Genomic DNA, 21,353 nt, shown 5'->3' with positions numbered 1-21,353 from the left:
GCACAGCAGGCACTTTCTTTAGAGGGGGCGGGGCGTAATTCCGAGCGGGAGCACACCCGGACCCAGCGGCGAGGAGGCGGAGCGCCCTCCACGCCCCGCCCCTGCCCGCTGCCACCGCCCGCCGGGCTCGCGCAGTCGCAGGCGCCGGGGGAACGCCACCCCCACAGCCGGCAGAGGGCGCGCGCGGCAGGCGTGCCCCGAGGACGCGTGCGCGGGAGGGCGTGCCCCGAGGACGTGTGTGCGCGGCGGTCCCGCCCCGAGGACGCGTGCGCGGGAGGCGTGCCCCGAGGACGTGTGTGCGCGGCGGCCTCGCCCCGAGGACGTGTGTGCGCGGCGGCCTCGCCCCGAAGACGCGTGCGCGGGGGGTGTGCCCGCGGCCCGGCGTCAGCAGTCGACGGGAGTGCGGCGGGGCCGCGCGGCGTGCTCAGCGGCAGCTCGGGGCGCTCGGGCGCCTGCGGGGAACGAGGAGCGGGCGGCGGCGGCGCGTGTCCAGGGCGGGGCGCTCGGAGCGGGCGGCGGCGCGAGGGGACGATGGCGGAGTCCTCGGACAAGCTCTACCGGGTCGAGTATGCCAAGAGCGGGCGCGCGTCTTGCAAGAAATGCAGCGAGAGCATCCCCAAGGACTCGCTGCGCATGGCCATCATGGTGCAGGTGCGCGCGGCCGCTTTGTGCGCGGTGGGGGGGGAGGGGCCGCCCCCGGGAGCCCGCGCGAGGCCGGGACCCGCCCGCCCGCCGAGAAGTGCGGCCCCCAGCGCTGCCGCTGGGCGGGGGGGGGGGTCTGCTTCCTTCCCCGCCGTCAGCCGGGCGGGAGGGGCGGTGGGGAGAGGCGACCGTGGGCTTCTGAGGCTGGCCTGGTTCTGACCTCCCTCGTGCTGGAAGATTTTTGTCCTACATCGATGATGGCGACTGGCGCGTGAGGAGTTTTTTTGAATTTATTTTCGTTTACGGCTTCAACATCCGCTCACTCTCGGTTTTTTCTTCATTATGCAGAGCTATACCAGTCGGTGTCATTTCTGTACAGTGCATTCACTTTTAGCCTCATTCGTGGTTTGAAATAATATTTTCCCCCAACTTTTCAGGTTCTCTTCCCGATGCATTTACAGCTGTCTGGTTTGAGTAAGAGAGGCTGGGGGGGTGGTGCTCGTCGGGGCTTCTGGACACACCAGGGATGCCCCGACGGGTTCTTGAGGCTTCCCAGATGGGGGTGTGGGGCTGGGCGGTGTGTCTGAGGGCCCCTGCCAGGGCGGAGGGCTTCCTGCATCCTCCAGCTGCTAGTCTGCCCCTGTCTGCCTGTTAAATCTTGGTTCTCCCCTGCCCTACTCTTCTCCACCATGAAGCTTCTGTTCACTAAGTTCAGTGCTCGCGATCTAGGTAACTTGATTTTCTTTCCCTGCAGTGAGGCAGCAGTGAGTTTTAGGAACGACCAGATAGTCCTCACTGGGTTTTCAGTACTTACCTGGTGGGGCAGAGTGGGTACCAAGTGCCAGGTGCACTTAGAGACTGGGGCTGTGGTCCTGGTATCCTCGGGGCTATCTCAGTACCTGCCGCGCTGATCTACCTACCCTTCCGTGAACACCGAGCATGTCAGGCACTGTGTTAGGTACTAGGAGCACCAAGAGAGCCCCCCTGCCCACCCCCGGAGCCGCCAGCTTGGTTAAAGGGACAATAACTGCTGAACATACCTTTGTACCAGGGATGGAGTGCCTGGGGTGGGAGCTTGATTAGGGGTCGTTATGCACAGAAGTGGCAGGAAGTTGAGGCTGGAGAAGCAGACGAGGCCTGCCATCTGAAGAGTCAGATCCACCACTAAGCCTCTCTGATCTTAAGTCTGAACGAATGGCCTACAAGATCAGCCGCTCCTTCTTATAACACTGTTAACTATCCTGGAATTAACATTTTTAAAATAATAAAAAGGAGACTCTCCCTCAGTGCAGGGGCGCTTAACCTAAAATCTGTGGGGTGGCAGTTGGTGGGTTGAGAAGAAATTTACATTTCTGTAGTCAACTAATTTTTAAGTAAAATTCATTACTTCCAATTATGAATGTAAAGCAGCAGAATAAAGGCAGAAAAGCGGAAGCAGTACTTGTGATTTTTGTCACCAGTGGGAATTACAGCTATTTTTGTACTGCTTTACATTTGTTGGGGATTTCTCAAAATCCATTATGCTCATCAGTATTCAAAATTACTGTAGTTGTTAGAGTGGATGCTAAATTTTATTTCATGCTTTAAAGCTCACTGTATCCCACCAAATTTTTAAATGTTTTGGTAATTACTTCAGTCTAATTAGTTTCTTTTGTGAGCCCATGTATTCTATTATGCATTTTTAAATTTTATTCGAGAAAAGCACATCCATGGGCTTCACTAGTCAGCCAGAGAGGACCCTGTCCTATTGGGAAGGACGCAGAAAACCTTCGTACAGCCAGTATGCCGAATACAGAGGAGAGCTGGTCTGGCATTCCTGGTAGCGAAAGAAATTATTATTAAAACCGATTCACTCAATAAATCCAGTTCAGGGTGGGGGGGAAGTAAGTGGTTTTCTGTAACTATTTAGGGGTGGAGTTGTAATTCAGAATGTAAAGTCTGGTCTTGTAGGCAGATTGGAAGGCCCAGAAAGAATGAAGCCATTCTTCTCCTGTTTGGATTTAAATACCTTCTTTTACATTTGTATGGGAGGATTGTTCTGAGTGTCAGATACCTGATACTTTAGGTGGTGTGCCCTGGGGCAGCCTCCAGGGGCCAAACTTTGCAGCCTTTTGAGGGGTGGGCCCTGCGTTCTTCTGTGTTGGGCGGTTGTGGGGCAAACAGCAGGGTTGCACGCTGTTAACTGTCATTCCGTGCTCCCTGGGTAGGTGGGCTGTGCGCTGGCTGGTTTGATGCAGAGGGAAACAGAGTTGGCTGAGTGAGGACCCAGGTCCCTGGTAGGTGCTGGGAGTGTGTTTGCTGAATACACAGAATTCTGCCACTTAGAGTTGCCAAGTGGAAGCATAGTCTTGTGACGTTGTTCCAGTTCCCTCCCTTCCACATCGTTGTCACTCCCAAGTTCTAGGGTAAAGCCTGGCTTTGGTCAGGGGTCCTTACTCTAAAGGGTGACTGGGAGCCCCTACGGTCCCCCAAGCTGGTGCTGTGAGTACACCCTTGGGCTGCCCCTCTCAGTTGTCCCACGCTGCCCTGATGGGACACAGCACCCAGACCAAGGTTCCCACCAGAGTCAGGAAACAATGCCCCAGTCACAGGGTCTAGTGTGGGGCACAGGCACTGGGCCACATGCCCTCCTGTGCATGAGTGTGACCCAAACGCTGTGGAGGAGGATCGACGGGGCACCAAGGCAGGAGGAGCCCAAGTGCAAGCCACCGCGGACGTACAGCAAGATCGCGGACGCTTCCAGAGGTGTCGCCTGCCTCGTTGGAAGTTTGGGAGCCAGAACACATGTCCATTTGGGAATGCCATTTATTGGGGGTGGGGAGGACCATCTTTTGTTCAGTTCGGAGGGCATCTTTTCCCCAGCAGGAATTCCCCCCCATCCTTCCCTTCCGCTTTCTTGTTTCCAGATTTGGGGTGTCCACACCCTGAATGCCTTCTATGAGCAGGTGTTGCCTGATGCTAGCAAGACGGGCATCGCACCCTTCGGGGAGCTTCCAGCCCAGTGCAGGACACAGGCATTGACCCACTCATCGCCCAAACGGATTGTTCTTAGCTGGCAGGGACTTGGGAGGAGCCTTCTGGGGCGCTGAGTAGGGCTGCAGGGCATTCTGGGCCAAGGGAACAGCTGATGTGCTGTACACCGGGCTGCTTGATGCTCGGGAGTCCTTGATGCGCCCTGGCGTGAACCTTCCCTGTGCATATGTTACACTGCGAAAGAGACCACTCACAGCCAGCGGGGGCTGGGGGTGAGAAGTCATCGCTGCTTTTCCAGAACCTGTCCCTTGTCCGACAGCTCCATCCGAAAATTCCTGTGTGGTGTTTATGTTTGATGCTGTTTATTCCTTCTGCATGGCATTTAGCTTTATTTCCTATAAAAGCAGATATTTGGAGCCTCCTCTGCTTTGGTCAGAACCATTTATGTATTTTTAAGTAGCTCTTCCTGCCAAGCAGCATAGTGAGTGGACAGAACCTTGCTGTCGGGTCCAAGTAGGGCTGAGTCACTTGCCGCAGACATCTGTGAAATGGGGGTGCTGGTTCCTACCCAGAGGCAGTTGAGGGTTACCTGTGATGGCTTGTGAAGGGTGCCAGTCCCCCTCTGCCCGGTCACCGTCACCATCCGCTGAGGCCAGACGGTGCTCCGGGCCGGGGAGCCCAGAGCTGGCAGTGTCCTCAGAAGAGGAGCCTGATGCTGTCGCGTCAGGAGCAACACGAGTGTGAAGCATCAAAGGACAGAGGAAGCGCATGGTGAGAGGGGCAGCACCTTCCCCTGTGGCCGGACTTCAGGGCGCACGCTGACCCTCCAGCTCCAGGCCCTGGGGGCTGCTGTCCTCAGCTCCCTGGGCAGTTCACCCTCGGAGAAGTTCATTCATTCCACTCACATTGGTGCGGCTGTTGCCAGCTTGACACAGTTTCCTGACACATTTTCTCTGCTTTGCTCATTATCTGGGGCTTGTTCTTCATTGTTCTAACGGCAGAGGCACTAAAAGAGCCCTTTCTGGGCTCCACAGGCCCAACAGGGGTGGGCGCTGGCCTCCCAGGCAGGCGCATCAGGATGGGGTCACGGAGCAGGGGTCCTGTGTGCATTCCACGGCGCTGGGAGGGAAGTTGTGTCACTGAGGTGCGTGGCCCAGGGGGCAGAACTCTGTTCAGAAGCACCACTGTTCCCCATCCATGTCCCGTGTCCTGAGAACAGACTCCACCTCGGCAGACAACTGTTGGAGAAGATCTTGAGAAATTTGGACTGGGATGCCACTTCTTATCAGCTCACAGCTTTTCTCACGCGACATGGGGGATACGGGCACAGTCCTCGTTTTACAGAGGAGAAAAGAGCATCTTGTGCGCACCTGCTGAGGGTTGGGCTTAAGGCTGCTCTCTCACCTCCCTCTGTTCTCTTCCAGTCGCCCATGTTTGATGGAAAAGTCCCGCACTGGTACCACTTCTCCTGCTTTTGGAAGGTTGGCCACTCCATTCGGCACCCCGACGTAGAGGTGGACGGCTTCTCTGAGCTCAGGTGGGATGACCAGCAGAAAGTCAAGAAGACCGCGGAGAGTGGAGGCGTCACAGGTGTGTAGAGACCAGGGAGGCAACAGGTGTGGTCCTCCGGCCCCAACCAGGCAGCTTCCCCAGGGGCCTTTTCTAAGAGAGCATTTGGCTGCCCTCCCCGCCCCCATGTTTCCCAGGAGCGCATGTAGGTAACAGGGTGCCAGTGTGTGACTTCGGCAACATCTCATTGACCTGCCTATGGCAGGGTGTATTGTTTTTTAAGATGCTGGAGATGGAGCCTTTATTTTTTATTCTTTTTTTTTTTTTAAGATTTTATTGACTTATTTGACAGAGAAAGAGACAGCGAGAGAGGGAACACAAGCAGGCTCCCCACCTAGCAGGGAGCCCGATGTGGGGCTTGATCCCAGAACCCTGGGATCATGACCCGAGCCAAAGGCAGATGCTTAACCAACCGAGCCACCCAGGCGCCCCTTTATTTTTTATTCTTTTTTTTTCTTCTCTTTTTATTCTTAAAGATTTTTAATTAATCTCTACACCCAACCCCAATCCGAAAAATCTAGTTGGGCCCAAACCCACAACCCCAAGATCAAGAGTTGCTGCTCCTTTGAGTGAGCCAGCCAGGTGCCCTGGAAATGTAGCTTTTAAGCCTGTTGCAGTTTTGTTTTTAATAGACTGTTTTTAAAGCAGTTGTAGGTTTGCAGCAAAATGAAGCAGAAAGTGCAGAGAGTTCCCATCTACCTACTGCCCCCACACAGGCAGGGCCTCTCCCTGTCTCCCTGTAGAGCGATACATGTGTTAACAGTAAGGCCCTCATCATCACCCCAAGTCCATAGTTTCAGGGTTCACTCGTGGTGCTGTGTGTTTTATGGGTTTGGACAGTGTGGGCCCCCCTTCTCTGTGCATCTTCCTCAGTAAGTCCAGTATGGTGCTGTAAAGGTTTCCTTTTCCATGATGGTTTTCTTTATAACGTTTTGTTTTCCGTAGCTGCTTTATAAGGAGTGCAATATTTAATACACACAACACACGTAACAGGATATGTTGACAGTCGGTTAGCAGTGGGGGTTCTGGTGAATGGTAGGCTATTTTTGGTTAAGTTTCGGGGGAATTAAAAGTTACACACAGATCTTCACACGAGGGGTTCTGCACCCCCCGCCTTCATTCAAGTGTCAGCTGTACTCGGAGTCATATGCAGCCTCTTCACATTGGCTTCTTCACTTAGTAACGAATGGACGTTGCAGGTTCCTCCATGTCTCTTCATGGCTTGATGGCTTGGTTCTTTGTGGCACTGAATGATATTCCATTGTCTGGAAGGACCACGGTCCTTCGCTCACCTACGGAAGGACATCTTGGTTGCTTCCAAGTTTGGGAAATTACCAATAAAACTGCCATAAACATCCACGTGTAGGTTTTTGTGTGGACGTAGGTTTTCAACTCATTTGGGTAGATTCCGAGGAGCGTGATTGCTCATTGTTCTGGGAGGAGTATGTTTTGGGAGAAACCAGCAAACCTGTTTGCATTCCCACCACACCCTCACCAGGACTTGGTGGTGTCCGTGACCTGGATTTTGGCTGTTCCAAGAGGCATGTAGAGGTGGGTTGATTTGCAATCCCCTGATGTCATACGATGTGGAGCATCTTTTCGTGTGTTACTGCCATGTGCATCTCTTTGGGGAGGAGTCTGGATATTTTGCCATTTGTCATTCGTTGTCTTATCTCTGAGTTTTAGAGTTGTTCATATATTTTTTTTTTTTAAGATTTTATTTATTTTATTTGAGAGAGAGAGAATGAGAGATAGCACGAGAGGGAAGAGGGTCAGAGGGAGGAGCAGACTCCCCGCCGAGCAGGGAGCCCGATGTGGGACTCGATCCCAGGACTCCGGGATCATGACCTGAGCCGAAGGCAGTCGCTTAACCAACTGAGCCACCCAGGCACCCGAGTTGTTCATATATTTTGGATAGCAGTCCTTTATCAACTCTGTCTTTTGCAAATCTCCTCTCCCTGTCTGTGGCTTCTTTCTCATTCTCTCGACGGTGTCTGGCACAGAGCAGAAGTTCCAATTTAAGAAGTCCAGCTTACCAGTTCATTTCCTGGGCTGTGTCTTTGGTATTGTGTCTAAAAGTCATCAGTTGTCATATCTAGATCAACTAGATTTTTCTCCTGTGTCATGTTCTGGGAGCTTTACAGCATGGCGTTTTCCATTTAAGTTGAATTTTGTAAAGGGGATAAAGTCTTTGTCTAGATTCATCTCGTGTGTGGATGTCCAGTAGTTCACCACTTGCTGGAAATTCCGTCTTTCCTCCGTTATGTTGTGTTTGCTCATTTGTCAGACAACAGTGAATCTGCGTCCGGAGTGTGTTCTGGTCCGTTTTTCCGTCTGTCCATCCCGCCGGTACAGGACCACCTTGATGCGAAGTCTGGAAGTCGGATGGCGTCCGTCCTCTGACTTTCTCCTTCAATATCGTGTTGGCCATTCTGGGTCTTTTGCTTCCATGTGAACTTGAGTCAGCTTGTTGATAACCACAGACCTAACTTCTTTGAGATGCCTTTACGTTTTAAATCGTTTTTCATCACTTTGTTGGAGATCTGAGACTGCGTTCTCGTTTGTCTGCCTTCTAAGCTGACCCCGTTCTTGTGATGGGCTCTTGAGGGGAACGTCCGCTGTCCTGGCCCACAGAGCTCTTGGTGCCTGTTCTCTCTGTCCCTGACTCAGCATGTTTGTGTCCCGCTGCTGCAGGTCTGTGGAAGCGGAGAGGTCAGTGACACCACTCACGCCATGAATAAAAATAACAGCAAGTTTGCCGAGAAACGGTCCAGAGAGCGAGCATGTCAGTTTTCGCTGAGGGCAGGTGTAACAAATTTTTCTTGTTCTGTGGTCGTTTTCCCTTCTGTGTTCAGGTTAGTGGGGGTTGTCTGTTTAGGGATGTGTCCTGTCTAGTTACAATTTATACGTATCAAGTTAGATAATTTTATAATATGAAAAAGCACAATAAGTTTGCTATAACTGTGTTTCACTTGGGAAAACATCTTAAGTCCTAAAGTTAACATACCTGCTAGTTGTCCAGGGATTTTTGTATCCAAAGAGCCTAATTTAATAGATGTAGACACACAAGGTTTCCCTCTTCCCAGATCCTGTAATTCCAAGATGACGATCATTGACCTTGTGGGGTGTCTCCCTAGGAATTTTCTTTTCAAATAATGATTCACGTGTGTGCCACGTTTATTCTTTCCTGTAGAAATGGGATTCTAAGTGTTACTTTGTTAAATGCTCAGTCACTGTGTGTGGTTAAACACACGTAATGGGCAATCCATCATCTGAGCTGTGTTCCGGTGTGGGCTTCGGCAACATGACCCACACTACAACCGGCACTCCATCCCCTCCAGAATGTTCTCTTCTTCCCAGCTGGAACGCCGTGCCTGGTTCACAGTAGCCCCCGTTTCTCCTCCCCCACCATCATTTCTGTCTGAATGGGCCTCCCGGGAGCCTCCTGTGAGGGGAGTCACACAGGGTTTGTCCTCCTGGGACTGGCTTGCCTCGCTCTGGGTCGTCCGTGCTGTCAGCCCACAGCGTGGGTACGCCACACTTTGTTTATCCATCCCCCCATCCCGGAGCTTTGTCCTGTTTAGTAGTTGGTTTTATTAATTTGATATTTGTAGGTGTCCTTGCCTCATCCTTTAGGGCATTTTGTGTTTTTCGTAATGAAACAAGGTATGAATTCTTTGTCATCTGTTCTGGAAATATATTTACTAGTTTGACTTTTTAATATATGTAGACTTCTTTATTTTAATACAAAGTTTTGTTTTGAGTAAACTCGACCCCTGACATGGGGCTCAAACTCACAACCCTGAGATCAAGAGTTGGCGTGCTCCACCAACCAGCCAGGCTGCCCTTTGATGTGTTTCTTTGAAGCGTGTTTGTATGTTTTGCCACATTAAAGCTTCATCCTGGACTAAATGTTCTGTAATCATGTTTGTTCGTTTACAGTTTCTGGTTCTGGTCTTATATTTCAGTTCTTCATCTGGGATTTTTAAAATGATTTACATGCAGTTCTGTGAGATTTGACAAATGCAGGCAGTTGTGTAACATACACCCCATGGAGTTGGGGAGCTTTCTGTTCCCCCCCCCAGGAAGTTCCTTGTGCCCTCTCTCTGTTATCCCCCCCACCCAGGGGACCAGGCTCTGATTTCTGTCCCCTTGGATTAATTTTGTGTGACTTAGGATTTCAGAAGCAAAGGAGTAGCATGGACTTCTCCCATAACCTCCTTCCGCTCAGCACAATTCCCGTGAGACACGGGTGTCACCACATTGTGCTTTTGATGGCTGAGGGGAGTCCTTGCGGTAGATCCCATCGGTCTGGCCTTCTGTGGCAGCCTCGCGCCGGTACAAGTGCTGCTGTTCACGTGCCGTGCACTCGTCTTTCTCCGGGTGGATGCCCAGGAGTGGAGCCGCAGAGCATCCGTAGGTGTCCGCGCAGCTGTTTAAGGAAACTGCCAGACTGCCTTCCCAAGTCGTACTGTTTCACATCCTCACCAGCACCTGGCACGGGCACTCTTCAGTATTGGCCACAGATGGTGTGTAGTGAGAGCTTGTGGTTCTAATTTGTAGTGGTCTTTTTGGGGTTTTTTTAAGATTTATTTGTTTGAGAGAGAGCGTGCATGTGTGCGATCACGGGCAGCGGGAGAGAGAATCCCAAGCAGACTCCCCACTGAGCATAGATCCTGACGTGGGGCTCGATCTCACCACCCTGAGATCATGACCTGAGCCGAAGTCGAACCTTAGCTGACAGAGCCACCCAGGCGCCCCTAATTTGCTTTGGTCTTTTTCTTGAGTCGTAAGAGTCCTTAGAATAGGTGCAAGTCTTTTATCACATATAAATAATGTGAATACCTTCTCTCATTCTGGGGTTTGTTTGCCTTTTGTGTAATTGCTGACATTTTATGAAGAGCAGTAGTTATTTTTTTTTCTCCTTTTTTGGTTAGTGCTCTCCGCATCCTGAGAAATCTTTCCTGTTCTGAGATTGTGACCATACCCTCCTTTGTTTTCTTCTGGAAGTTTTGTGGTTCTGGCATTCATGTTTGGCTTCTGATCTTTCGTAAATGAATGTTTGTGTTAGGTGTGAGGACGGGGTGGGGTTTTTTTGGTATTTTTGTGTGGATACCATGTTGTTCCCATACCATTTGTGAAGACTTTGTTAAGACCAGGTGACTTCAGGTGTCTCTGGACTCTGGTCCCCTTGGCTGGTTTGTCTGGGGGCACCCCACCATCTTAATTTCTACAACTTTGTGGGACATCATGAAATCACGTAGTGTGGATCCTTCAGCTTTGTTCTTTTTTCAATATTCTTTTGACCTTTCTAGGTCCTTTGCAGTTCCTTAAAAATTTTATGGTAAACGTACTGATTTCTTGCCCAGACAGGCTCTCTAGGATTTTGATTAGCATCACTTGGAATCTGTGGGTCAAACTGCATTGACTTATTGATATGTTAAACTGAGTCAATCCATAAACGTGAAGTGTATCTCCATTTATTTAGGTCTTTTGTTAATTTTACACCATCCTAAAGCTTTCGTGTAGAGGATTTGTGTGTCTTGGTAAATCTTCTGAGTGTTCTATGTGTTTAAAGGCTAAACAGTTTAATTTCTTTTTTAATGTGTATTTTTCATATATAGGAACATATTTTTTTAGTATTTATTTATTAGAGAGAGAGAGACACAGCAAGAGAGGGAACACAAGCAGGGGGAGCGGGAGAGGGAGAAGCGGGCTTCCTGCTGAGCAGGGAGCCCGAAGCGGGGCTCGATCCCAGGACCCCTGGATCATGACCTGAGCCGAAGGCAGACGCTTAACGACTGAGCCACCCAAGCACCCCATATATAGGAACATCTTATATGTTGACTTTGTATTATCCAAATTTGCTCAATTCACTTAACGGTAGTAGTTTTTGTTTTTTTTTTTCCTATATTCCTGGTACAATCCTGTCCCTACAGGTAGAGGTGACTCTACCTGTTCTTTTCCATGCTTACACCTTTGGTCTCTTTTTCTTGCCCCAGTGGCACTTGGTAGAGTCTCCGGTACAATGTTGGGTAGATGTGGTGGGGGAAGATAGCCTTGTCTTGTTCCCAATCTTAAGATAGAAACATTCAGTCTTGCACTTACTTTTATATAAGAAAAGACTTCTTTGTTTCTGTGTATCCCCAGGGCTCCTTGCTGAATGCCCGCAGCTTTCCCCCACTGGTTTAGGAATGCTGCCTCCCTGCGTGCTTCTTACTTGCACTCCTGTCTGTTTCTGTATGAAGATACACCCTTTAATTTCAGCACGTAACCTGATGCCTAGAAGGATCACGGAAATCAGAAGGCGGAGTTTGAAAGTGGAGGACGTGGCTTTCATGATAAGCGCTAAGGAAGCACTTTGCAGAGTGAGGGGGGCCAGGGCAGTGATGGAGGGAGCCGGAAGGCGAGATGGGCGGCCGCGGGCGCTGTGCCCTTTCGAGAGTGTGTCTGAGGAAGGGTTGTCTGTTACTGCCGGAAGAGCAGCTGTGTCAGCCACAGCGGTTAGAGGCAGACGCAGGAGAGCCGGACACGAAGTGTCCCGGTGGAGGGGTTCAGGCGGCCCGGGGACTTCGGGCTCTCCGGAGCCGCCCCGAGGCTGAGCGTGGGGCTGCTATGCTCCATCCCTCAGGCAGAGGCCAGGACGGAGGCGGCAGCAAGGCGGACAAGACGCTGGCTGACTTCGCAGCCGAGTACGCCAAGTCCAACAGGAGCACGTGCAAGGGCTGCTTGGAGAAGATAGAGAAGGTGAGCCGGGGGGCGGGGCCGGCCACCGGGGCCTCTCGGGCGTCGAGAGAAGAGGAGATGCGCGCGCTTGGGGGGCTAGCCCAGCACTAGCGGTGCGGTGTCACATGCTCGGAACTCCTGAGGAGCGTCGGGCAGGGTGCACGAGGCCACTCGGGGTTGTAGCGTGTGGGCAGTGGCGGGGACGGCAGAAAGCCCCCTGGGGTGCGGGCCAAGGCCGGCTTCCAGGCCGGCAGAACGTTCTCAGGGAAAAGGCTGCGCGTCCTACCGTGCCCGGGTGGGTGGGTAGATGGCTAGTTGGAGTTGACCCCATTGAAAACCGGGGTGCTGAGGCCTAGGCTAGCACACAGTCCTTGGGGGCAGAAAGCGGTCTGAAGCTTCCACGGCCCTTCCAGTGCCCTCGGTGTGGACCTGAGGCCCCGCCGGCTGGGGCACCGGCCGACCCATGTACCCCCAGGTTCCTGACGTCACCATCCTTCTTGTCTTTTTGGTACCCCATGTGGTTCTTCCTGCAGGGCCAGATCCGCCTGTCCAAGAAGATGCTGGACCCAGAGAAGCCCCAGCTGGGCATGATCGACCGCTGGTACCACCCAAACTGCTTTGTGAAGAACAGAGAGGAGCTGGGCTTCCGGCCCGAGTACAGCGCCAGCCAGCTCAAGGGCTTTGGCCTCCTTGCCGCAGAGGATAAAGAAACACTAAAGAAGCAGCTCCCTGGAGTCAAGAGTGAAGGGTGGGGGTGGGGAGGGCGTGGGAGGCGGGGGGGGGGGGTGCTTCGGGGAGACCCTGCAGAGTCTAGGCTATTCCCATGTCTCCCTCTGCTGACTGTCAGCAAGCTGGGCATGCAGAGTGAGGGACGGTAACAGCCGCACTCCGCCCCTCCCCTGCACACGCTCCTGTAGCTCCCTCCCGTCTGACCCACAGACAGGACCAGCTAGCCGCTGCCGCCAACCCGCCTCCTGCCCTGAGTATTCTCCCTGCCTGGCCGACCACCCCATTTCCTGGGACCCCTGCATGACTCGCTTTCTAGTCCCAACGGCATCCTGTGTATGGGTCTGATGCTGCTGCTAGGATGGTGGTGGGAGCCGTGGATGAGAAGTCCCCTGGTGTAGTGTCAGAATGCCGTGGGGTTCCTGTGGCATCAGCATTCAGGACGGGAAGCCCGGTCGGAGCCAATCTGGAGTCCACGGGCTCTTGTTCTTTCCTGTCCTCTCTGCTGGCCCCCGTGCCCCAGTCTGGAGTCGCTGGGGGTCATGGGCACAGAGGAGGTGTGGTAGGGCCATGCCCGGCTGTGGGTGGTGTTAGGATTGGGGTGGCCCTGACCTTCCTGTTGTCAAGGAGCTGTTGTGCACCATCTGGGTTCATCACACACAAGCTTGCACACAGTATATGCAGCTCTGGAGTAGGTGGGCAAACTGGAAAACCGGGCTCGTGGATTAAGGTTGCCAGGACAGCACAGCCCGTGATGTGTGTGCAGGGAACCCCAAGCTCACGTGTGGGCCGTAGTAACAGCTAGCACCAGTGGGGCACTAACGGCATGGCAGGCACCGTGCTGCATGCTTGACGGGGGACAGTTCACGGTCCTGGAAGGTACATGGTGTTCTGTTTCATGGGTGAGGGAAAATGCGAGGGTTTGAAGTCGGGTCTGTAACAGCTGCATCTGAGTTAACCACCGTGACTGCCCTGCCCTGTTCTGGAGGGCCGGGGGGAGGGGGGGGCGCGGCCCATGACCCTTCCTGCCTCCCTCCACCAGGTGACTGGTGAGTGGTGCTGAGACTCTCACTCCTGTGGGTGGGGTTGGAATGACAGTGCAGCCCCGCACCAGAGAACTGCCCTGGGAGCCGCCCTGCGGTTTAGCTTAAAAGGCTGGGTCCCCTGGCATGAGTGGTTCATCTTTCTACAATCCCTGCCCGTCGGCAATGGGCTTACCTGTCACGGTCCCTGCCAGAACCTTCGAGCTGCTTCATTCGTGCCAAGAGATACATGGGGGTTTTCACGTCAGATGGGGCCTGAGCCATGGATCCTGGGCAGGCTGTTCCAAGGCCATGGGGCCACCCCTGAGCCTCTCCTTGGCAGCAAAGTATGTGGGGCCTGTCACCAGTACTGCCTGGGCAGACCTCAGACCCCCTGGGGGCAGAGGGACATGTAGTGCTTTTGGGGCCTGGCAAGACAGGTGTGCAGATGTGAAGGTCCTGTGTCCCCTGAGTCGCTGGTACCAGGGTTCTGATGGCTCTCTGTCTCCTGTGTCTCTTTCAGAAAGAGGAAAGGCGACGAGGTGGATGGGATGGTTGAAGTGGCCAAGAAGAAATCTAAAAAAGAAAAGGACAAGGATGGTAGGCTTGAGAGGGCCCTCAAGGTGAGCTCTGAGCTGTGCGTCTCTGCTTATCGTTGTCTGAATTCTTTGCCCTCATCCTGGGTGGAAAATTCCAGGGGGCGTGTGCGTCCCACTTCCCAAGACCTCCAAGAACTTCCAAACTGGAAGCAGTGGTGAAATAGCGCGGTGTTCCCTCCACCCCCAGAGAAGGCCTTGGTGCTTGAAGGAGAGCCCCACCTGGGGCTCCCCAGCCTCACGGCACCGTGCATCCTGCACCTGGAGGGTCGCTGGTGGACGCTGCGCCCCGAGTGTTAAGTTCAGGGATGCCCGACTTGCTCAGCACGCACAGGAGACGGGAAGAGACGGATGTCCCCTAGTTCTTTAATGGAGAGCTCTTGTCTGCAGAAGTGACAGAAGGCGTGTAGTGAAAGAGGTCAGAACCACCCACTGAGTCCATAGTTGCAGACCAGAAATTCAGCACTGTGTTGATCACACATGTGTTGAATTCAAGTAAAAACGATCAGAAAATGCTGGGTGTTTGGTGCTGACACACAAGTTCGTGCACAGTATGCATGGCTCTGGAATGTGTAAGAAAACTGGAAAACCAGGGGGAGGACCCGTGTCAGTCTTGTCTTGGGAACATGATTTCCAGCTACTTGGCTCTCTCGTGAGAGGATTCCGTTTTTGCCAGTGGCATAAAAATCAGAAGCAGTTCCTGATCGGGTTGCAGCTGCTTGCTAGGAACCACCAATTGGTGTGATGGTCCTTCAGTGAATCTGGCTGTGGTAGGGTTGTGGTTGGGTCATTTGGTGTGGTGGTCCCTTGAGCGTCATCAGGGATGAAAGGAAACGTCTGGAATTCACATGTTCCCCTGGCCTCGGCCAAGCAGGTGACGTGGTTCCACTCCCTTGGTTTAAACTTGGGACCGCTGGACTTAGCAGGTGCTCCCGTGTCCCCCTCGTCCCCATGACTGGCAATGCGGCGCAGGTGCTGGGGGGGGGGCAGGTACGGCAAAGCCATGTGTGTGGTGTCGCTTTGCTGGTCGCATTAAAATCTTCCACATTTGAGGGGCGCCTGGCTGGCTCAGTCGATAGAGCCTGTAACTGTTGATCTTGGGGTCATGAGTTTGAACCTCATTTGGGGGGTAGAGATTACTTAAAATCTTAAAAAAAAAAAAAAAAGTCCCCATTAAAATCCTCACTGGTGTGGAGAGCGACTCCATAGGGTCTATGGGGCTGGCATTTTAGGTCTGGTATGCAGGGGTGCAGTCTGCGGCCGGGAGGTGGTGAGTATCTTGCCAGGGACCCTAGTGTGGGAAGTCATGGCTCACCCCACCCAAGCTCTGATGGGGAGGCTGATGCTCAGAGCTTCCACAAGGAGTAGGCACTGTGAATGTTGCCCCCGAGACTGAGAAGCGTAGATCCGTCCCCGTGTGATGCTGCTGAGGCCGGCAGGGGTGCCTGGGAATTGTCCCCCCTGCCACATTCGGGTCAGAGAACGGCCACACCCCATGTCCTTGGATGCAAATGTTGGGGCCAGTGAGCCCTTGCGCCTGGCTCTTTGCCATGGGGTCTGTGAGGGGTGGTCCCAGGGACGGTGTGCTCCTGGTAGAACCTGGTGGAACCAGAATGCCATGGGAGCGCAGCTGGGCCACTTCCCTGTGAAGGAGACCAGCTTGGAGGCGCAGCTCAGCTGACACACAAGGACCCCAGTGGAGACTGAGTGAGACGGGGAACCCCCTCTAGTGGGGTCTCTGTTTGGACAGAGCTGGGCTGTCATCTGCCTGGCTCTGTCTGCAGGCCCAGAACGAGCTGATCTGGAACATCAAGGACGAGCTAAAGAAAGCGTGTTCGACAAATGACCTGAAAGAGTTGCTCATCTTCAACAAGCAGCAAGTGCCCTCTGGGGAGTCAGCGGTGAGCAACCACTGTGTTCCGTGAGACCCGGGAGGGGGCTGGGACGTTGGGTACCGTCACTGCTGTCGTGTCCCCCCACGCCCCCCGGGGGGGTGTGGGAGGTCCTCCGGTGGGACACCCGCTGGCCTTGATCTGGAGGAGTGGAAATGCTACAGTTCTGTGGCCTGGTCACCATGTCCGGGGGCAAGAAGACATCCCCATATGTCCACCTTGGGTTTAGGATTTGGGGGAGACTAGGGTGGGCTGTGTATTTGCTTTGTGTGTTCATGCCACACATTTTAAGGCCCAGACGCCCAGGGGCTTCCAGGTCTGGAGGGCGTGGAGCCCCCCTTGCAAGGGGAGGCCTGCCAGCACCCCACTGGTTTCCCGGGGTGGCGTAGCTCCTTGCGCAGTAGGAGGGGGCGGTGGGCTGTGGTACCGCGGTGTGGACAGGAGGTCTCTTAAAGTAGAGAAGCCGGAGTACCGCGTGTATATCCGTGGCCCTGGGGAGTCCTTGTCGGGGCCAGCCCTCCCTCTCCTCTCAGTGAGTGCGGTCTGCCCACGTTGGTGAGCGGCCTTTCTGTAGCTTCTCCTCTCTTGGCTTCAGATCTTGGACCGTGTGGCCGATGGCATGGTGTTCGGTGCCCTTCTTCCCTGTGAGGAATGCTCAGGCCAGCTGGTCTTCAGGAGTGATGCCTACTACTGTACAGGTGATGTCACTGCCTGGACCAAGTGCATGGTCAAGACCCAGACCCCCAGCCGGAAGGACTGGGTGACCCCAAAGGTGAGTGGGGGTGGACGTGGGTTCTGGGATCTGAGCAGAAAAACACCATCCCACCTTCCGGGCCTGTCCCCACGACTGCTGCATTCCCGGCTCCGAACATGTGGGAGCAGGGCGCTTCTGGCGGGAGCACAAGTTTGTCCGATCGCTGTAAAAACCTCTGGCATCTGTTGATCAAGTGCATCCTCAGTGCCAGGCACTGTTCTGGGCGCAAGGGACGTACAGTGAACAGATGGATGATAATTCCTGCCTCGGTGATGGGAGGCTTTTTCCTGAGGAGGTTTTCCTGCCTTAGTGCTAGGGAGAGTTCAAGTAGCCCCTCCTACCGTTGGTTCTTTTATTATTTTTTTTTTTTTAAGATTCTTTTTTTTTTTTTAAGCTTTTATTTATTTGAGAACGAGAGAATGAGAGCACGAGAGGGAAGAGGACCAGAGGGAGAAGCAGACTCCCCGCTGAGCAGGGAACCCGATGTGGGACTTGATCCCAGAACTCCGGGATCATGACCTGAGCCGAAGGCAGTCGCTTAACCAGCTGAGCCACCCAGGCGCCCCTTATTATTATTTTTTTAATGAAAATGCATATCGAATCCTCAGGATGCAAAAAGCTTACTCAGGGAACCTCGATTGGGACTCTCCTGCACCCTGAGACTCTGTGCGAGCTGGCACCGGGCTACCTCTCTCCAGGATTTGGGCTTTGAGCTTGGCCGGGTGGCCTCCCTCCTCTGTGAAGGGCAGGGGCTCAGCCTGTGGGACGGCAGCACATAGGCACTTGGGTGTCCCGCTGCTCCGCTAGCTCAGCACCTACCCCTGAACTCGCTTTCCCGCGGCCCTCCCCTCCCCACTTGTGGCCAAAATTACACCCCAGCCCGCCCTGCCCCTGCATGTTCTCTTGAGTGGTCGCTCGGAAACAGCTCTGACCTCCTCACTCCCCACACTCTTCCAACCTTAAACCGATTCCCCGTTTCTCACGGAAATAACTCTCCCGGTTTTTCTGAGTTTGCCAGTGTTGCAAAGCCATTCGTGGCATTTATATCCCTTTTACCATCTTTGAGAAAATAAGATGGTGAGAAGTAGCCGTTTTGTATTTCATGTACCAGTTGCACGGCATCCGCGTTTATCTTTGAAGGTGCCTGCGTGTGTGTAAGACCTGTTTGCAGGTCCACGGTGCTTGCCCCCCCGCAGAGTCCTGGACTTGCAGCCCATGTGAGACTGCTGTCCCCACAGCACGGCCCGCAGAGTCAAGGTCAGCTCCGGCTTCCCCGGGACCTGCCCGGCTCTGTGGGCCTTCTACTGCCCTTGCCGTCCTCAGGCTCCGTTCTCACTGCCCCTGCATGCACACGCCTTCTCTCCCAACTCTCCACACTCCCTGCAGCAGGGCACTAACCAGCCAGCGTTCCCCGCGTACCACAGTACATCGGTCACATGTCTTTGCGTGAGCCCTGCTTTTCCAGCCCCTAGCCATCTGAGCAGTCACTGCCTCCAAGGAGCCCTCCTGGAGTTCCCCGTCTGTGTCACATTGGCATGTTCGTTGTAGAGCCTCACTCCTGTGTTAAAGTTAGCTTTCGTGTATCTGACTGTGTTAAGACTGAACTTGTTTCTCAAGGGAAGAAACTGTCTTTATGACCTCATGGTGATCCATGGCACGGTAGGTGCTCAGCGTGTGTTGGACCCTGTTCTCAGGTCTTTCACTGAGCACAGGTACGGCAGGAACGGCCTCTTCCTTGATTGGGTGAAGATGTAGGAGCACAGGGACCATGCTGTCCCCTGAACTCCGTGTGTCGGACGCTCCCAGAGTGACTGCCTGGAGCAGAGCCCATTGTCAGGCTTTGGTAGGAAGGTGAACCAACTTTTGGCAGAGTTCATGTTGAACACTGTCGTTGGGCTCTCTGCTGCCACGTTCCCTTCTAGGAAGGGAGGGAAACTATGATTTCCTCTTGGGAAATACTGTTTCTCAGCGCGTGCAGTCTCGGTCGGGAGGTGGGCATGCGGCCCGTGAGGGGCTCCTCAAGGGTGAGGCCTGGAGGTCGCAGTCCAGCTGCAGCAGTGGCCCCCGACCACATTGTCAGCTGATACTGTCTGTTGTTGGTTTTTAAGGAAAATTCTTTGCTTACAGCACCCACTTGCCAGCGTTACCATAAACTTGAAAGTGCTAGAAATAAGCCTTGAGTTTAGTGTCATGTACTTGAATGCTGGAAGCCTCGCATCATTTTTTAAGATTTATTTTAGAGAGCAGGGGAGGGGCAGAGGGAGAATCTCAAGCACACTCCCCGCAGAGTGCGGAGCCTGATGTGGGGCTCAGTACCACAACCCCAAGATCATGACCTGAGCCGAAACCAAGAGTTGGACACTCAACTAACTGAGCCCCCCAGACGCCCCAACCACGCATCTTTTACATCATCCCTGATAATGAGAAGTAAAAAGAGGTTCTTTAATTTGGACAAACCAAATCCTCTTTGCTTTGGCAGGTGGTTATTTCTAGGGAGAACTGGTTTCTTTTTTTTTTTAAGATTTTATTTATTCATAAGAGAGAGTCAGAGGGAGAAGCCAGCTCCCCATGGAGCAGGGAGCCCTGATGTGGGACTCAGTCCCAGAACTCTGGGATTATGACTTGAGCCGGGGGCAAACGCTTAACCATCTGAGCCACCCAGGAACCCGAAAACTGGTTTCTTAACTGAAACTTAAATTCTTTAGGAATTCCGAGAAATTTCTTACCTCAAAAAATTGAAGATCAAAAAGCAGGACCGAATATTTCCCCCCGAGACCAGTGCCCCAGTGGCAGCAGCACCCCTACCCTCCACAGCCTCGGCGCCTGCCAGCGTAAACAGCTCCTCTCCACCAGGTACAGCTGGCGGGGGGGAGGCTGGGGCCCTGATCTGAGTGAGAGGAGGGTCTCCCTGTTGGTCCTCTGTCTGCCGATCCCATGGGGAAGGCCTGCCGTGCTCACCTCAGCAGGAGGAAGGTGCTTAGGAGGTATTCTAAGAAACGCCCAGTGGGCCGTACCTGGAACAACATTCCGAATGTCCTCGTGCCCACACAGCAGACCTTGCTTTCCCGCCTCCTGGCAGCCCTACCCCCATCGGTCATCCTGAGCCTGATGGGACGCTCATGGCTCTTGCACGCAGAGACGTGCTGTGTGCCTGACCCGCAGAGCAGACTGACTGACCCGTGTAAGGGTGAACACGCCTCCCCGGCAGATGCAGTGAGACCAGTTTGGGGTTTTCCGTCTGCTGAAGAGAGTCTCTGCCTTTGTTCACTCCGAGACACGTGGCAGAGTCTGAGGGTTACGGCCACAGTCGGGTGGGCAGAGGACCAGGGTCTGACCCTGAACGTGAGCCTGTTGGTGACCTGCCGTCTCCTGGGGAGGGGCGTGTGTATGTGTGTGGTCGTTTTGGTCCGTGTGCTGCTTGTCCTCTGTGCTCAGGTGCACGTGTCAGGTCAGCGCTGACTTGCCCTCACAGGGAGGGCTTGAGGGACGCCTCCCTCCAGGTTCTTGCGTTCTGGGAGCGCGTAAGAGGCACCTGTCCGCCTCCGCCACAGATGGACACGGCCCCGTCATGGGCCTTTCTGGCCTCCTCAAGTGCCGGGTGCTGCTTTGTGCCTGGAATCCGTTACCCTGCTCAGTGTCCCGCTGACAGAAGCTTTGAGTGACTGCCCTTGGGGAGACTGATTTTTTGGGTGGGGTTAATTAATGGGTATTATATAAAAAATTGCGGTTTATTTTTAGATGTGGGTTGGGAAAAGAATAAAAGTAGTTGGGAGCTCACCTGATTGCCTCTTCTCTTCCCATCCCACTGGCAGCCTCGTGGTCCCCACATGCAGCTTTCCGGGGCTGCCTGTAAGGCAGGGCCAGTGTGGCTTCTCCCCTGGCCTGGTCCTCTGTGTGCCAAGGGATGGGACAGGCTCTCCGCGTGCTGTTCTGTCCTCTGCTTTCCCACTAGCCCTGGGCCTCTATTTTCCTAGACTTTTCCCTCGGGGATGCCGATCAAAGGAGAGCTGAGGGTGTCCCGGCCTCCCTGGGACCTCGTGGCTTGACAACTGTTTTCTCATCCCAGAAAAGCCGTTGTCCAACATGAAGATCCTGACTCTCGGGAAACTCTCCCGGAACAAGGACGAGGTGAAGGCCATGATCGAGAAACTCGGGGGGAAGTTGACGGGCACAGCCAACAAGGCCTCCCTGTGCATCAGTACCAAAAGTGAGTTGAATCTGGTTTGTAAAGCAGGGACGCGCGCCATGCCTCCTGTGAGGGCAGTGAGATTGAGGGAGGGGACGCGCTGAGTGCAGTGTGGCACCCACAGGACGCTCCCCGATGGATCTCTTCTTTGGTCAGCAGCGTTGTTTGGGTCGGTTGTGAGGGGAGACCAGCTCCTGTATTTGCACGCTGCTCCGTTGTGTGCGCGCGCGCGCCTTCCATCCCCAGCCAAAGGCTGCCTGCTGCTGT

At 53.8% G+C, this 21,353-nt stretch overlaps 1 protein-coding gene across 1 annotated transcript in view; it reads left to right on the top strand.

Moving 5' to 3' along the window:
• Positions 1 to 387: 387 nt before the first annotated feature.
• Positions 388 to 21,353, top strand: part of PARP1 (poly(ADP-ribose) polymerase 1) — a 37,691-nt gene continuing 16,725 nt past the window's right edge. The window contains exons 1-9 of the mRNA XM_025877591.2: positions 388 to 651; positions 5,040 to 5,205; positions 11,816 to 11,931; positions 12,444 to 12,658; positions 14,182 to 14,281; positions 16,039 to 16,155; positions 16,742 to 16,918; positions 19,606 to 19,753; positions 20,967 to 21,107. Of these exons, the coding sequence (XP_025733376.1) occupies positions 532 to 651; positions 5,040 to 5,205; positions 11,816 to 11,931; positions 12,444 to 12,658; positions 14,182 to 14,281; positions 16,039 to 16,155; positions 16,742 to 16,918; positions 19,606 to 19,753; positions 20,967 to 21,107 (1,300 nt within the window). The 5' untranslated portion in view covers positions 388 to 531. The remainder of the gene's footprint in view (positions 652 to 5,039; positions 5,206 to 11,815; positions 11,932 to 12,443; positions 12,659 to 14,181; positions 14,282 to 16,038; positions 16,156 to 16,741; positions 16,919 to 19,605; positions 19,754 to 20,966; positions 21,108 to 21,353) is intronic.

The sequence above is a fragment of the Callorhinus ursinus genome, unplaced genomic scaffold (assembly GCF_003265705.2).
Source record: "Callorhinus ursinus isolate GAN/ISIS: 27379988/994484 unplaced genomic scaffold, GSC_fseal_2.0 scaffold13, whole genome shotgun sequence".
Lineage (NCBI taxonomy): Eukaryota > Metazoa > Chordata > Mammalia > Carnivora > Otariidae > Callorhinus > Callorhinus ursinus.
The sequence above is the reverse complement of the archived record's forward strand: the minus strand, read 5'-3'. Positions and strand labels throughout refer to the sequence as shown.